The sequence below is a fragment of the Neltuma alba genome, unplaced genomic scaffold, assembly GCF_004799145.2.
Source record: "Neltuma alba isolate B1F8T4 unplaced genomic scaffold, ASM479914v2 tig00011618_pilon, whole genome shotgun sequence".
In the NCBI taxonomy this organism is placed as follows: Eukaryota; Viridiplantae; Streptophyta; class Magnoliopsida; order Fabales; family Fabaceae; genus Neltuma; species Neltuma alba.
In genome coordinates, this window is record NW_021636269.1 from 321,836 (window position 1) to 339,280 (window position 17,445).

Consider the following 17,445-nt stretch of genomic DNA (forward strand, 5'->3'; position numbering starts at 1 on the left):
AGAGAGCGAGAGAGAGAATCGGAAAAATGTCTGCTTTCAAAGTTCTGTATCGGGGACTCCAACAAACGGAAAAACATGAATGACTTCGAGAAAATGAGAGGACAATTTTATAACGGGGTTGAAAGTGGAAATAATATTGAACCTTCTGTGGAGGTTTTATTATTATAATGCAGACCTACCACACAAATATTTATTTCATTTTAAAGAGTCTTCCTTCTTGTAAAAACATTAGATATCGTTCCGTGGAATGTGGATTATTAACAGATTTTGATTTGAACGCTATAAGTACCATCAATTAGCATTTATGAACAATATTTAGGACTAAGAATAATTCATCAACAATACATGTGACTATATAAATTTCATAGATATGGGAATAGTAGTATAATAAATACGTTACTAAAAATGTGAACAACCTTCCATGATGTCATGAAATATTAATAATTATTAATATTTATAATACCAATATCAATAATCAATATATACATAGTTCTTTTCTTACCAGAATAATATATGCTGATTGTTACTTAAAGTAGAAGCTATATTTTCATTTATAGGAATGTTTGAATGAAAACCAAACTATGATTTTAACAGTTATTTTAAAAGTGATTTTACAGTATACGAAATAAATACATAGAGGAGTATATCTCGATTTAGAAAAAAGTATTTTTAAAAAAACACTTTTAATGATATCCAAACACTTCCTAAAATAAGAATCACGATAAGAAATTTTTTCTTAGTTATTTTGATTATAATTAAAATTAAAATATCTCTTTTAATTAGGAATTAAATAATACTAAAATTGTAAATGAATTATAATAGTCTATAATTATATAACTACTTTATTACCCACTAATAAGGGGTAGATTTTGGTTGGTATATCAATCTAGAGTTTTACCACAACACGCCGTGTCCCCCATCGCGTTTCATATTTTATGGATCAATATTGCATATAAGTTGGATCTTCTGTACCATCTTTTATTGTACTCCTCCGGTCCTAATTATAAGACCCAATTAACTTATTTGAGGAGATTAAGGAAGTAAGTTAAATTGGTTATTTATAATAAATAAGTGTTGTTATTCCTAAAATATCCTTGCTAATTAAGTATATTAGCTAAAACTATCATTATTAGAAGGATTATCTTGGAAAAAAATGTATAAATATAAAAGAGAAAATGGATTTAGTCTTATAATTAGGACCAAATAAAAAGTCAAATTGGGTCTTATAATAAGGACCGGAGGAGTATCATGTAGTCATATCCTTTCTCGTGTCACTTTTTTCCTTCTCTAAATGTGGATTAATTTTGTCTAATTGCTCCTTTGTAAGACAGCTTAAATTTAGCATATAACATAAAAAATGCTGAGATATTTATATATATATATTTAATCATCATATCAGCAAGTTTACAGAAAAAGGAAGGCATAAAAGCCAAAATGAACGCTGTGACAGAAGAAAAAGGAGATAGTGACACAAGCTTGAATTTAATTACTTCCTCTCATTCTTAGAATAAAATCTCAAGACCAAATAGAAGAAGAACCTGTAAAGAACACCCCAAGCGAGAAGGATGCCTATATCAAACCAAATCTTCTCTATCTGAATATCCATGGTGGCCAAAACATCTTCTCCGATCAAGCTTCCGATCGGGCAGTTTGACCTATCATGTCCTTCACTCGTCTTCAAATCTCCCAACGGCCCAGGAGATAAATCCGATAAGCTCCCAGTGTAGCAACGTTCATTCTTAAACTCATTAGTCAACAATGCTTCAAATGGATACTTTATCGCAGAAATATAATGAAGCCATTTCCAGTACATGGGAATCTGAGTTCTCTTGAGGAAGAAGCCACAGGTGAGGAAGAACAAAGCCGTCGTAGCTATCACCACTGCATAACCTGTAATATAACTGGGAACAAGGGCACTAACAAGCATAACGTAGGCATTGGTTGTGATCAGAGAAGCATAAAGAACCAACCAAAAATAAAGAAGACTGCTTTTCAGGTGAAGCATGAATTTGGTTATGAGAGCGAAAGTGAGGCCTTGGACTGCGAAAAATGGGAGATAGACAATAAGTGAAGAGATCACATATGAAGAAGCTCGATAAGCATTGTGGGAGGTTTCTCTTATGAAGATGAATCTCTCGAGGATGAACGACGGGACGGCGTCGTTGGAGGAGAAGAAGACGAGGCAAACTGAGAAAATGTAGAAGTTGAGAATCCTGTTAATGTCTTTGAAAGTGGGGTGGCTTAGGTTTTTGAAGATGGTGGAGAGGACGAGAGCCATTACAGTTAGAACAATCTCACGAGAAAGGAACAGTTCTGGAGTTCGAATCACGTTCAGAGCAGTTCGCCATGAAAGCACTGCAACCTCACGAAGCCATGGATTAGCGTACTTTGGTCCAACGTTTGGCTCATCAAGCACTTCAATGTCAAATTCCTCGTAGGAACTTACGTACGAGTCCAAGGCCATGGACTGACTAACCATAGATGGTGCTTTGGCATGATGATGAAAAGGCTCCTCGTATGATGTCGAGTACTGGTTTAAAACAGTGCTTCTTGGTCCGGACATCGGAGTTCTCGCAGGTGTCGTCCAACCCGGTGTTCTCGCCGGAGTCCAAGATGGACGACGAGGGGTTCCTACCACACCATGGTAAAGCCAGACAGAAAAATCTTTAGCAGAGAAATCCTTATAAAACTGAGAAGCCAAACGAGGATAGACACCACTAATCATGGTATTAGCCGTAGGGGCATGAACACTTCTCCTTTCAAGAGAGTTATCAAAATCCTCATCATCATCGTCGTCTTCATCAAGATCACCATGGATGTTATAACTAAACTGTGCAGAATCTGCAGGCTGTGTTGTTCCAGCTTTGAAGCCCTGGCTTTTCAGGCTAATCATGTGCTTTGATGCTGGTGCATTATTGCTCTTTTTATAAATTTTTCTTGGTGTTTTGACAACTGGCATCTTGGCTGTTTGATCAGGTTTCAGGCCTTCACGATTGTACAGAACAAGTGGGTCGAGTCCCACGTTAGATTCATCAAATTCTTTGATCACATCTAAAAGATACTCTAAGCTGTTCTCTCCATCAGGTACTGGTCTTCCAAACCCAGAAAGATGAGCTGCAAGTGCACTTGGCTTTCCCATATATACCAATCTTCCCCTGTCACACACAAATATTGCTCATTCAAGTAACAATTTCTAAGCTAAACGACACTTGAAGAGATTCAACTTTAATGTTTTACCTTGCGAGGATGGTGAGTCGATCAAGGAGCATTTGAATTCTGTAGGAAGGCTGATGAATGGTCATGAGGACGATGCTGCCAGCTCGAGCAATGTCCTTAACCTTTTCGACGACACTAAAAGCACTAGTGGAATCAAGACCTGAGGTTGGTTCATCAAGAAACAGAAGTGATGGCTTATGGATTATGTCTATGCCAATGGATACCCTCCGTCGTTCTCCTCCTGACACTCCCCTCTTCCCCTCATCACCAATATATGTATGTGTTGTACTCTGCATAATCATTCAAAAACAATATATATATATATATATATATATAGAAGCACTCAGTTTTTTCAACAAATTTAGCGACTTGTTCGAGATTCTGAATGTTAAATATTTGTATCGCATTAAACAACTGGCTTCTAAGTGTGATCATATAAGGTGGTGCTGGTGTTTGTGTCAGTGCTAATACTTCTTGTGGTGTGGGAAATTATGAAAGATGTGTAAATGGAATTGATTCCCTCTCTCTTTCTTGACATATACATCCTAGAGGAAAAGATCTTTGATTTCAGGGAAATACTGAAAAATATCAAATTGCCCCCAATGAACAGTTACGATACATGGCCGTTTTCCTTTTTCAAACAGGTACTTTTATATGACATATCAGTTAAACCAGTATTATGCTACTTCTATTATTCCATCATTTAAACAAGTACCTTTTACATCCTCTTAAGTATCTTTCCATGCACCAAAGCTAACTTATGTGTCAGACTCTTTCATAACTTTACAAAACTATATATAACTAAGAACTAACATCGCCAAATTTACAGAGAAGCTAATATTTGTGCAGATCACTAGATCGCGGATTTGCTCATTACATTGACACCAAGTTTGCAAACGTACGCAAGTGAACCTCCTGAGGATTGTAGGAGTTTACTTGGTTTGGGTCTGTATTATGGACACTATGCCCTAGCTACTGACCTTATTAGTCTTCTACTGGCTAATGCCTTTATTCCAAAAAAAAAAAAATTAAAGAGAAAACATCAGATATAGGATGCTTCCACTTTTTATTTTGGACGGAGGATACTTATAAGAGAGTTCTAATATATACCTGCAAGCCAAGCTGGTCAAGGAGCTCATAAACCCTCTTCTTCTTTTCCTCTCTGGAAATAGAAGGGGGAAGCCTGACTTCAGCTGCGAACATAAATGTCTCAAAAACAGTCAACATAGGAAACAGCTGATCATCTTGCATTACATAAGACGACACCATCTTCATGTAACTTGTTGTCACCTGACATGATCATCAAAAACATCAACAAAACGTCGCTTCTTCATCATTAATATATGAGCTAATTAATTAGTCAAATTAATAAGATATATATTTAAAATATGTTTACGTACCGGTTTTCCATCAATTCTGACGGATCCTTCCAAGCTTCCTTGTGCAATTCGACCAGCTAAAGCATCAAGAAACGTGGACTTACCTGCACCACTAGGCCCCATGATGGCCATAACTTCACCTCTCATGGCTTGCCCAGATATATCATGAAGAAGATAAGCCTCTTTCTTCACCCAAGTTCCATCTTTCTTCACCTTCTTCACCACACTATACGACAGATTATTGAACTCCAGGCCATGCCCAGGAATAGACTTCTGGGGTCTCAGTTGATTCTTCGTCGTCGTCTCAACCTTGTTCAAATCCAATAAACTCTCTAAGCTCTTGTTTTTTCCTGCTCTATCCAGCCTCACCATTATTGCAGAGATCGATATAATTTCTCACTGCTACTTCTCACACCAACTCATGCACTTCTCTTTTTCTTCTATATGGGGGCCTTAATTTTTTTGGTTCCCAAAGTGGGGTTCTGTTGTTAATTATATATTATTAAGTATATGTGAAAGGCATAAGTGGAAGAGGCAGAAGGTCAAGTGCGGACAAAAGGAATAAAGGTTACGTTGAAGGAGAAATAATTAGGGTTTGGAGAGGTTGAGGAAGACAATAAGAACAGACCAAACAATCCGTCGGACAACTATTATAAGAGGACAAAACCTTTGGGTTCGCCGTTAGGTTTGCTTTGGTGGTACCGATGATGAGTCTTACAGTTTTGTTTATATCTCCAGCACTGTGACAACTTGCATTTGACCTACCATGTCCGGATCTTCAAAAATTTATGATCCCATGATTCCGGACTGCCATAACTTTACCTAATTATATCGTAAACATGCATTTGAATGTTTTCGCTAAAACTGTCAAAAGTTAGATAGAGGTGCATGCATCTGACTTGGAATAAAGAGTGTAGTTCAACCAATTCAAATCCTCTGCAATATTGCATAAATAAAATAAAATTTACATTCAAAAAGAGATATCAATGCATAATACTTTTAGGTCGTTTCTTTGTGTGTGTGAGAGAGAGAGAGAAACTAAGAGGGTGTTTCGGTAAGAACAAAACTATAGTTTTAGAAATACTTTTACAGCATATAAAATAAATATGTGGAAGAGTTTGCCTCAATTTACGGAAAAGTGTTTTTATGGAGTTAGCCAAATATCCCCTAAGATTTTGGACTGGTGTATGTGTGTAAAGGGAACCCATGATGTTAATTCTTTCAAAGTTAATTGTTTTATCACTGAATACTAAGGTTGATTATCTCGTACAATGCTTTAATTCTTTTCCATGCATGCGCGAACGTTCGAGTGGTCAGTATAATCAAACGTCACTTCATCAAAAGATGAACTGTTGTAATGTATATTGAGGGGAAAACAAATCGATAATTTGCACAATAAGACAAAACAAATACCCATCCCTTTTCAATAAAATAAAAGAGTACGATAAAGGTGACAAACTGAAAGATTAAGATGTAAGAATAAGAGAGGGCCGGAAAAAAGTAAAGTGAAGAATCTACTATAAACCTTCCAATTAAGAAACTAAGCTTCCACGTAGTTGAAAAATAATATATTTATTTTAGGAGACACTTTTGTTAGGGAAAGGAAAAGATATTACAATCACGTATTTTACTTCAGTTTATGGTAGTCAAGTAAAAGATACGAGTTTTACCAAAGAGTAGTTAAAGCATGGTTGATGAAAATGCCCTTGTCAAAGAGTGAGTGATTAATTTATACAAAGATGTAAGAGTTAGCTAGCAAGGGCCATTGAAAAGCATAATCCCACATTATTGGTGATATAATTACATATATAACTATCTGGAACAAAAAAATACAAAACTCTAAGCTGTATATTAAAATTCTGTGTGTGTGTGTGTGTGTGTGTGTGAGAGAGAGAGAGAGAGAGAGAGAGAGAGACAATTATATGAACATTAAAATTAAAGACGGCCGGCGGTCATTGAGATCAACTCATAACCGATATTTACTTGGATCTTTCTCCCTGTCTTTTTCTACTGACCAAATTATGATTAGGCTCTTTCATAACATTAAATTTTAAAATGGTAAAGCTCATATCGAACTCTCTTGTATGCGTGTGGTGCAGCTATATACATGAGAAACCTGAGAAACGCATTCATATTGTGAAGCAACATTACGATATACTATCTCCGTTCCTAATTATAAGAACTAGTTGACTAATTTGAAAAAATTAAAAAAAAGTTAAGTTAGTTATTTGTAACAAACATGTGTTGTCTTTTCTAAATATCCTTGCTAATCAAGTGTATTAGCTAGAACTACTATTGTTAAAAGGACTACATCGGAAAAAAAATGCATAAATATAAGAGACAAAGTGGATTAAGATCTTATATTTAGGATCAAAATAAAAGTCAAACAAGGTTTTATATTAAAGACCGAAGGTAGTATATGGTTCTCGTCAACAACATTGTGGTGTTAACATCCGTAGGAAAGGAGAAGAACATTAAAACGAGGTATTGGGACGGTTCAAACCAATCGTAGCATCATTCTGACACTTGGGTCCCGTTTGGTACGAAGCATTAAAAATGAGGGATTGGGATTGGAATTGTAATTGAAAAAAATTATTAAAATAATACTTAGCATGAGTAATTATTTGTTATATGGGATTAGGCAAACCCATAAAGGTGGGATTGGGGAATACCACTTCTCCCCATGGTATTCTCCAATCCCACATACATGGCTTTGGCTAATCCCATATATCAAACAATCTTTTATACTAAACACTCTTTTGATAGATTTTCTCACTTGTAATCCCAATTCCAATCCTTTATTTTCAATGCTTCCTACCAAACGCAACCTTGGTTCTATGGTTTGATTGAACCGCGCCAATATCACGTCTCTAATATGTATACTACTAATTTTATTTTGTAGTATATTATATATTATTTAATTTATACTGTTATTGCCGCTGCTGCTATTTTAATTTATTTCTTTATGTACATGCATAATTAACATAGAGACTCTCCATAAAATAAGTCATGTATCATTAATGTATCTTGTTAAAATGAGAAGAGCATACATTTATATATGGGCACGAGCTCTCGAAAAAGAAAGAGAGCTGGTTCCATGGATTCCCTGCATCAATCTGTCCTTCCAAACTTTGATCCATGGTTGAATATACTGATGTCTTTCAATTATTCACCGAACACTTGAAGATATTTTTTGTAGCAGATGACGAGGATGCCTACATCAGAAAGTAAGTATTTCTTCTTGTTCTCCATCCCTTGGCATCTCAAATTAGTGGACTTTTAAAAATAAACATTACATGTCCTAAATATAAAAAGTGTAAATTACATTAAAAACTAGCTGCTCTTAGTACCAGAGGTTGTGTGTATATGAGATGTTGTTTTCTGGTCAGAGAAGCTGATCTAATTTCTGATTAACTTTATTATATTCACATTTTTCTTGTTTGGAATGTTTTGCTCCTTCCAAACAAAGGACAGTCAATTGCTTTCTATTTATAAGATCCTACCCAATTAATCCTTAATTAAACACATCCAATCCGACAAAAAAAATTATTAAAATACAAATATGATAAGCCACTTTTTTAATTTTAATTTCTTAACTCAAAATGACGCTACTTTAGACACATTATAATAAGGAGAAAAAATGTAAAATCCAATCCAGTCAAGTTGTTGGAAACTCTTTACTAAACCAGCTGAGAAACTAGATCATCAAATCTCATCCAAATTAAATTTTGATACCATGATAAAAACTACATATAGTATAATTCAATGTATACCATGTTTATGGCCAACCTAGCCATTACAAATTTGACGATGAAAAGATCTTAATTAATAATTAAAAAAAAGGAAATTAAAAAATAAATTGATTGGTTCAAGTTAAGTGATTGCCTCTCAAATAAAAATAGAAAGTTGTTTGAAAGGATGGATCATATATAACCAACCCAGCTTGTACAATAGCCTCCAGGGAAGTCATATTCATTCATTCAATCCCTGTGTTTTCTTTTCCTTCTCTTCCCTCTCCAATACGATCATATTCATTTTCATAATTAATTATCTTCTTCTTCTTCTTCTCTTTGATTTAATTGTATAAGAACGACATAACCATGGAATATTATTCCAAGTCCAACGTTATTCTTTCAATGTTGTTCCTCATTTTCTCTCGGTTTCTTCATGAGGGATTCTCGCAGCAACTTCTGAATCCAAGGTTGTCTATAGGTAACATGCAGTGCGTGGAGAAGCTGGCTCCTTGTGAGCCGTACATCAAGAAGCCGGGGACGGCGTCGGGGACCCCGCCGGAGACGTGCTGTCAGCCGTTGAAGGACATGATCGCCGGCGATGTTGAGTGCCTGTGTAACGTGTTTAACAGCCCGGAGATGCTTCAGTCCATAAACGCTACCAAGGATGATGCCTTGAAACTTCCCAAGGCCTGTGGTTTAGATGCAGATGTTTCCAAATGCAACAACGGTACGGAATTAATGACAATTTTAATTAATTTCTACATATAGCGATCAATCATTGTGTTTCAGCCAGAGATTCATTTGATTTTGATGTGGTAAAAATTAATAAAATGAGATATGATATGACTTTATTTTACACTGATTTTGAAATTCTAATTTCTTTAAGTTACAAATAAAGCTGAGGTAATTCTAATTTGTAAGGATAATTCCTTCTTTCCTCTCAATACTGCTTATGGATAATTCTAGTTTGTAGTTTAAAGATGATATTACTTTATTTTACACTAATTTTGTTACTTCTTGTTTCATTGCAGGTGCAAGTTCACCAACCAATTCATCCAACAGTAAGTTTAATTTTTTCTTCATCGATCATATATAACAAGTCCCACTATCTCATGCCTAGCTATGGAAAAACAAATCCTTGAACATCTGCACAACTGAACAACTAAGCCTATGCATTTAGACCATTCAAAATTTTAGTTTTCCATGCATGCCCATTACACATTTTTCAATCAAATTAAGATGCTAGTAGAATCCTCAGATAAACGAGCATCTATCCCGTCTCAAAATTCTAGACTTAGTCTCTTTGCTAAACATATACTCCTCCGATCCTTAATATAAGACTCATTTAGCTAATTTGATCAGATTAAGGAAGTTAGGTAAATTATTTAATTATAAAAAATATGATATGTTTTTTCTAAAACATCATAATCATCTTTCTTAATACCCCATCTCCCTCTTCTACTTAATTATGGTTGAAAGAGTATCCATATGGGTAATTTAGAAAAAATTGATAAATATGAGAAATAGGTCTTATATTTAGGACCAAAACCAACTCAACAATTGGGTCTTATATTAAAAACCGAAGGAGTATTACACTTGTTATGTTGATTAGAGGTCTGAGGCTAATTCTAATAATTCTGCAAACTAATGGCATGATATATATAGCTTTTTTGTAAATGAAAAATTACATGTTCAGTTTTATTTTATAAATTTAGGCCGTTAGTATCTGCTCTTCTAAATTCAAAAAAGAAGTCCAAGGTTGATGGGGCCCATCCCATCTCATGAATCCCTCTAATCATTAGTCTTTGCAACAAATAGAGACTAAAATTAAATTTTGATGTCTCGCATTTTGAATAATTCAATCCGTTGGCTTGATCTAATGACTAAAAGGGAAATTAAACCTTATTAGAATGACTTGGATCATATAGATCTTTATTCATACACCACCATATTCCCCCACCGTCTAAGCTAGTCTCCGATGGCTAACAATTCTCATTTTATTAAGACACGTGACATTGGAACATTCCCATTGTAAAAACCTGTTATTATGCAAGGCGACACGATTTCATTAGAATATAACGAAACCTATTTGTATATATATAGGTCTAATTGTGTGTGTGTGTGTGTGTGTGTGTGTCTTTTCTTGTTGACACAAAAAATGTTGTAACGAGTTCTTTATTCGATATACTTCAGGTGGTGCAAACCAAACTGCAGCAGCAGACGCATCAAAGTCAACGAGTTCAACCACAATGATTATTACACCCAGTGGACTTGTTTTGACGTTTGCTTCAGTTTTTTCTGCATACTGGATTTAGACGTACAAGTTCCTTGAGATTAATTGATTAATCAATCTAGTTTAAATATTTAAATGAATTCTCTACATTAATTAACACAATCATATATCAATATATGTGATTATTATCAATTCATCTCTCTGCTGACACCAATTTTCTCTTCTCCTTTGATCTCTTCGTGAATGCATTATGTATAATCTACAATTACTTAATGAATGATGCAGAGAATCCAGATCGGAGCTATATATATATTCCTTCGGTCCTAAATATAAGACCCTTATATAGTGTATATAAGGGTCTTACATTTAGGACTGGAAGAGTACTTAGAAGGTGATTAAGGAAGGAAAAAGAAGAAGTTTATATACATTTAATTTGTATGATCTACGTGTTTACTATATATAATTTATATCTTAGGGGGAGATTGGTTCTCTTATATATGAAGAGGGAAACATGTTCCCTCACATAGGAAAAGGACTGTTCAAATCCTTGTTTTGCTAATTAAATAGCTAGAGGGGCCATGAATATTGAAGAATACTATGTATGTAATTTTATGACAAATGAATATGATCATATATATATGTTTAATTTACTTTTATATTTGACACTTGTGTATCAGTAACGTAGTCAATTCTGGATCTGAGCATTGAAAAAATTAATTACGAAATTAATTACATGTAAATGCATTGAGCAACAGACCCAACTCTAATTCTTAAAATGTGCAAAATAAGACTTGAACATCCGAATAACTAATTAACTGGACATTTGATTCTTTTAAAATATAAACAATAAAAATATATAGTAAAATAAAAGATGAAGAACACCTAGATACTTAGCCTTATGGCTTATATAGTTAATATACTTTTCTTTTCAGTCAAATCAGAAAAAGAGATTTTAAGTTGTTAATAATTTTAATAATAAGAGTGTTATAAAATAAACAATATATGAGAAAGCTAATAATATTGTTTGAAAATACGGCTGCTTCAAGCGTATGCACAAGATTTCCTAGTAACATCGAATCAATTTTTGTATAGCTACAAAAAGAATTTGAATCTTTGCGTCTGAACAGGGCTTACAAAGAGAATGTTTTGAAACAAAAATCAAAGTACCTAATAAACAACAATAACCCAATCGCAAAAAATGAAATATACGAGTCGGATTTCGGGTTATTGTTGACGTAGAAACGGGTGGGCCAAAAGCTGAGACGCTGTCCATCTCTCACTTGATTCCTTCTTCAAGCAGCACTCCATGAAGCTCCGAAACTCGTCGGGCGCACTCTCCGGCAAGGTTGGTGGATCGTTGAAACAAATGGCAGACATCAACTGAGCCCGATCGGGTCTCTGACCCGCCGGTAGAAGTGTAAAGTGACCCACATAGAGCTCAAATAAGGTGAGCCCTAAGCTCCGTATATCAGTCGCATACCCGTTATAATTCCCGCCATAACTATTCGGGTCGAACGTTCCGGGCTGATGTACGTGCATGTACCAACGTATGAATTACACGTGTCCAACGTCCTAGACAAAACCTTGCTGACTCCGAAATCGCTGATCTTCACACTTCCGTCTTCTGATTCACGAGGACATTTGACGGCTTGATATCGCGGTGGATATTATGATCTTTTTATCGTGGAGATAGCTCGGCCCAGCGAGAACTTGACGGGCCACCGCGGCGAGTTGAGATTCAGAGAAGGTGCCGTTGTTCTTTAGCAGCTCGTCCAACGTTCCCAAGTCCATGTACTCCAGCAATATCCCTGCATCGCCGAACGGCGTCTCAAAGAAATCGTGGAACTTTACTACGTTTGGCGAGTCCGTCCGTCGGAGGATGTCTATCTCTCGCCGGACCTGGCGGGAAGTCATTGGGTCGGAACTGCCATGGACGACCTTCAGAGCGTGGTTATTAGAAGTTCGGTTGTCGCGAACCTTGTAAACCGTGCCACTATTTCCGTGGCCAAGAACTTGAAGCTTTCAACGTCGTTAGGAGTGAGGTCTGCGGCGGAGGAAATGGCGGGGATGCGGAAGCAATGGGAGGGCTCCGGCAGCTTAAGGTGGAGGTTGGAAGGCCGGCGTTGACATACGACGTCAGCCATTATTGTGAAGAGAAGGGTAAGGTGCGAAGGGTTCGTAGATAATTGAATGATGAGTGGGAGAAGAGTGTGACTGCTCGACTGTGAAGGATTTGGCGCTGTACGTGAACAGTGTATACACACACAAACAAACTTTTTAGGGGGTTTGGAAGGAAGCGCTGAAAATAAGAATAAAGATTAGGACTGGGATTAAAAAAATCTGTTAAAAGAGTGCTTGGTACGAATGAATGTTTATTATCTGGGATTAGATAAATCTATACATTTGGGATTAGAGAATATAAGATTATCTAATCCCATGAAATAAAAAATTATTCATATTAAATACTTCTTAGGACTTGTTTGAAACAGCTTATGAGTAGTTTATAAATAGCTTTTCAATAATGATTTACGGAATACGAGGTAAGTATGTGAGAGGAGTTTTGTCTCGGTTAATGTGAAACGTGTTTATGGGAGATTTTCACCGCTCGGCCAAACGGGACCTTAGTAGTTTTTCTCAATCCTAATCTAAATCCTTATATCTTATTTTTAATGCTTTGTAGTAAACATAATCTTAGATTAGAGATTCAATTTTCAGGAACAAAGGATTCAGAAAGATAAATTTTCTTTTCACAAAAAAAAGATAAATTTTCTTAGAAACAAATTTCGATAAAAAAATTTATTTTTAGCTTTTATATTTTAAAGAAATAAATTAATATCTACGTACTAAAAATACAGCAGCCAATTATTCTTATTATATATTTTAGTCCTAGTGAATTAAAAAATTAAAATTTTAAGAAGAGACTGAAGTAAATTTTAATCTTACATTTAAAAATTTCAGATCAAAGGTAGCATTTTAAGTCTAACTTTATAAAATAGAATCTAAGTATTATAAGATACAATTAACTTTAGCTTTATAACATGGAGATAGTCGGAATATATATTCTAAATAGATCACTTACAAATCTTTATGTATTTATTTGAGAGAAACTGATATTTTCGTTTTAAATATCAATCTATATATGTATTTGAAATATTTTACATGAAATTGCATGAGATATAAATCACAATAGTTATATCTTTTTTTTGACCAGCACACAGTAGTTATATCTGGCATGCGACTTGCATAAGATTTCATACTTGGATAAAATTTAGACCCTTGTACTTATATTTAATAAGTTAAATTCTCCAATCAAATCACAGTACATGATTTTTTTTTTCAATAATAAAAATTCAGTACATAAAATTTTAAAATTCTATTAGACCATAATTAATAAATAAAAAAATCAATTATGATAAGACACGAATAAAAAATTGCATTAAATAAATATATGCAAATGAATCTAGATTTTATTCTTTATATATATGGTTTAAGTTTCTTTGGTCAGCATATATACTACCTCAGATCTTTAATATAAGAGTTAAATGATTAATTTGAAGAGATTAAGAAATTTTTTAAAATTAGTTATTTGTAATAAATATGTATAATCTTTTTTAAAATACCCCTGTTAATCACATGTATTAGTTAAAAATACTATTTGATGTAACATTTAACATATGTAACTACTGCATGGAGTATTTTGAAAAAAGTAGATAAATATGAGAAACAGAGTGAATTGAAAAATTATGTTTAAAATCAAATTAAATATCAAACTGATTCTTATATTAAGAATCGAATGTAATATTATTTAAGTTAAATCTATACAAAGTGGCTAAATTTTAACTTGTAAGTTAAATAAAACTAAAAAAATCAAAAGATTAATATTACTTTTAATTCATCAAATTTCATTTCATTTTGATTTTTATCCCTAAAATTTTTTTACAAAAAGTCATTTAATCTTAAAATTTGATTTGATTTTGCCTGTTTTAAAGATTTTTTTTGTCCGTATAACAGTATTTTTTATCCCTGACCTTAAGTTTTTCCACGAACAAAAGTTAGTTTTTTTTTTAATTGCAAAAGTTAGTTTTAAACTAAGAGATAGAAATAAAAATGAGGTCAAAATTCTGGAAACAAAAAAACAAAAAAAACGAATCAGTAACAGTCGGCACCCTGCAGGCATAACCGGCGATAGCGATTATAGATAGCGTCCGTTTCTTCTTCGAGGCTTCACATCTTATGAAATCGTTCTGCCCTTTTCCATTCTCTCTCACAGCTCGTCAATGGCAGATCAGAACCAAAAACCAGAGCTCTTTGAGCTCAACAATGGAACCATGCATGTCCTCGTCACCAATGTCGGCTGCACCGTCACTTCCTTGTCGGTCCCTGGCAAAGATGGTGATTTAATCTCGCTCTCTCTGTTTTTTTTTTTTTTTCCCTTTTTCAATTTGTGTTGGGATGCATGTTCCTCACGCATCCTTCTGTTTGAATTTTGAAGGAACCTTGTCGGACGTTGTTCTCGGGTTCGACTCTGTGGATCCATATCTGGTAAGATTGTGTAAACCCTTATTTAGTTTGATTTCACTTTTCGTGGGATCATATCTTCACTGATCATAATGGGTGGACCGATTTTGGCCTGATTAGCTCACCTGATTAATAGGCATTGGGAATTATATGGGAAATGTATGATTTTATTGGTCGGGAGTAAAAGGAGTATTGGTTCATAGACTCGCATGTCTGGTTTGTACTCTCTGTCTTGTGATGGAGAATTTCTTGAGTCGAATCGATTACGTTTTCCTTCTATTCTGATCATTTCTCCCCTCATAAATTCATGATGCATTCAGAAAGGTCTTGCTCCTTACTTTGGCTGCATTGTGGGTCGGGTTGCGAACAGAATCAAAGACGGGAAGTTTACACTTGACGGAGTTCAATACTCATTGCCTGTCAACAAGCCCCCAAACAGTCTACATGGTAAGAATTTGGCATCTGTTTAGCCTGTGCTATTCTTTTCCAAAATTTTTTAGGGAATTAAAATTATCACGTTTTGGAACTATAGACAGAGTGACTGAGAAAAGGTGACGCCGCAAGATGGAGTTCCTTTTTTCGCCTTTCTCTTTTGGAAATGAAAAAAAATCTTGTTTCACAAGCATAAAAAAAATTTGCCACCTTATGTGCACTGGATTAGGATCATACCTTTGGTTATTGGTCTCTAAATCTAACATTTTTCTTATTGCACAAAAGCTTAGATTTTGATAATTTAAATTAAAGCAAGTTCAGATGTGTCATGAATGTTAAGTTAATTGTATCATAGGATTATATATGTGCATTATTTTCTGGTCGTCTCATCTGGTGTACATGCTGGCATTTCTTTATCTCCTCATACGATACAGTTTATTATGGTTCTGAAGTAGTAGTTTCATGCTGTTTATGTACTCAGGAATGACCACCTTACAATGATTGTGCATAAACCTTTTATTTGTTTTTTCTTTTTTTGAAATTAGTATTACTTTTTTCTTGAAATACTAGTACTGATATGATTCTGAGTTAAATATGAAAATCGGAAGCATGAAATGTAACCTTTTGCCAAGTGAGGATGCTCATTTCTAAACAGAGTACTCTTACAATGATGATATATAATTGTCTTTTGTGTGATTTTGCACATATCCTGATCTCCCATACCTCTTCTGGTTTCTAGGTGGTAACATGGGGTTTGATAAGAAGGTGTGGGAGGTTATTGAATATAGGAAAGGTGAAACCCCTTCGATCACTTTCAAGTATCACAGCCATGATGGGGAGGAAGGTAACTCATCCCTCCCCTTGTTCTCTTGAATCTCTTCCTTTTATGATTTCTATCTCCCCAGTTATATATTTTTCCTCCCTTTTTTTTTTTTTTTTTTTTTAAATACAAGGTTATCCTGGGGACCTTACTGTTACTGCAACTTACACACTCACTTCTAAGACAACTCTAAGGCTTGACATGGAAGGAGTGCCAAAGGACAAGCCCACTCCAGTGAACTTAGCTCAGCATACATACTGGAACTTGGCAGGCCACAGCTCGGGGAACATCCTTGACCATTCAATTCAGATATGGGCTCATCATATCACTCCTGTGGATGAGAATACTGTACCAACTGGTGAAATTAAGCCAGTGAAGGGTACCCCATTTGATTTTACATCTGAGAAGAGGATAGGCGACACCATTAATCAGGTTGGAATAGGATATGACCACAATTACGTGCTTGGGGGTGGGGATGAGAAGGAAGGTTTAAAACATGCTGCGAAAGTGAAGGATCCCTCAAGTTCAAGGGTTTTGAACCTGTGGACAAATGCCCCTGGCATGCAATTCTACACTGCAAACTATGTCAATGGTGTTTCTGGTAAACAACGTGCTGTTTATGGAAAGCATTCAGGCCTGTGCTTGGAGACGCAGGGGTTCCCTAATGCCATAAACCAGCCAAATTTCCCTTCTGTTGTTGTCCGACCTGGTCAGAAATACCAACATTCCATGTTGTTTGAATTTTCAGTTGAGTGAAGTTGTACTTTTAGGAGTGACACTGGAGAACTGGTGTGCCCCTAAAAAGATTTTCAGCATAAATATCCGTGTCTCCCAGAATAATAACTGCGTGCTTTGTGTTTAAATAAAAGTTCTTTTAGTGCTGTTTGTACCTGAGTTTGATGAGGGCATTACGTGTTTGTTTCTGTCAACGTTCTTTTTTTTTTTTTTGGAACTTGGAGCAAGTGAGATTGAATTCAAGATCTCATTCACATGCGAATTTTAATGCAACTAGATTACAAGATCATTGGTTTCTATCAATGATTTTATCAAAGCATGTATGCGCATGTTGAGGCTTGTGCTTGGCTAACCATGGATCTTGCACAAGTTTCTCCC

The 17,445-nt window shown here is 35.1% G+C and overlaps 2 protein-coding genes and 1 pseudogene across 3 annotated transcripts; 1 reads left to right on the top strand and 2 right to left on the bottom strand.

Moving 5' to 3' along the window:
- The first annotated feature begins 9 nt into the window (after positions 1-9).
- LOC114715880 (aldose 1-epimerase) lies at positions 10-17,226 on the top strand. Of its 2 annotated transcripts, XM_028900789.1 has the most exons (6): positions 10-26; positions 14,841-14,954; positions 15,055-15,104; positions 15,401-15,527; positions 16,252-16,356; positions 16,466-17,226. In XM_028900789.1, coding segments are annotated over exons 1-6 (1,020 nt in total). In that variant the 5' UTR covers positions 10-25; the 3' UTR covers positions 17,089-17,226. The 2 variants fall into 2 exon arrangements, with proteins under 2 accessions (XP_028756622.1, XP_028756621.1); XM_028900788.1 differs by lacking the exon at positions 10-26 and having other exon boundaries at positions 14,729-14,954.
- Positions 1,487-4,967, bottom strand: LOC114715878 (ABC transporter G family member 17-like). The gene is made up of 4 exons (XM_028900787.1): positions 4,617-4,967; positions 4,327-4,506; positions 3,238-3,506; positions 1,487-3,155 (listed from the first exon to the last, which is right to left on the bottom strand). The coding sequence occupies exons 1-4, from the start codon at positions 4,965-4,967 to the stop codon at positions 1,487-1,489; spliced, it is 2,469 nt and encodes an 822-aa protein (XP_028756620.1).
- LOC114715881 (mitogen-activated protein kinase kinase 9-like) lies at positions 11,769-12,706 on the bottom strand (annotated as a pseudogene).
- Positions 17,227-17,445: the final 219 nt, after the last annotated feature.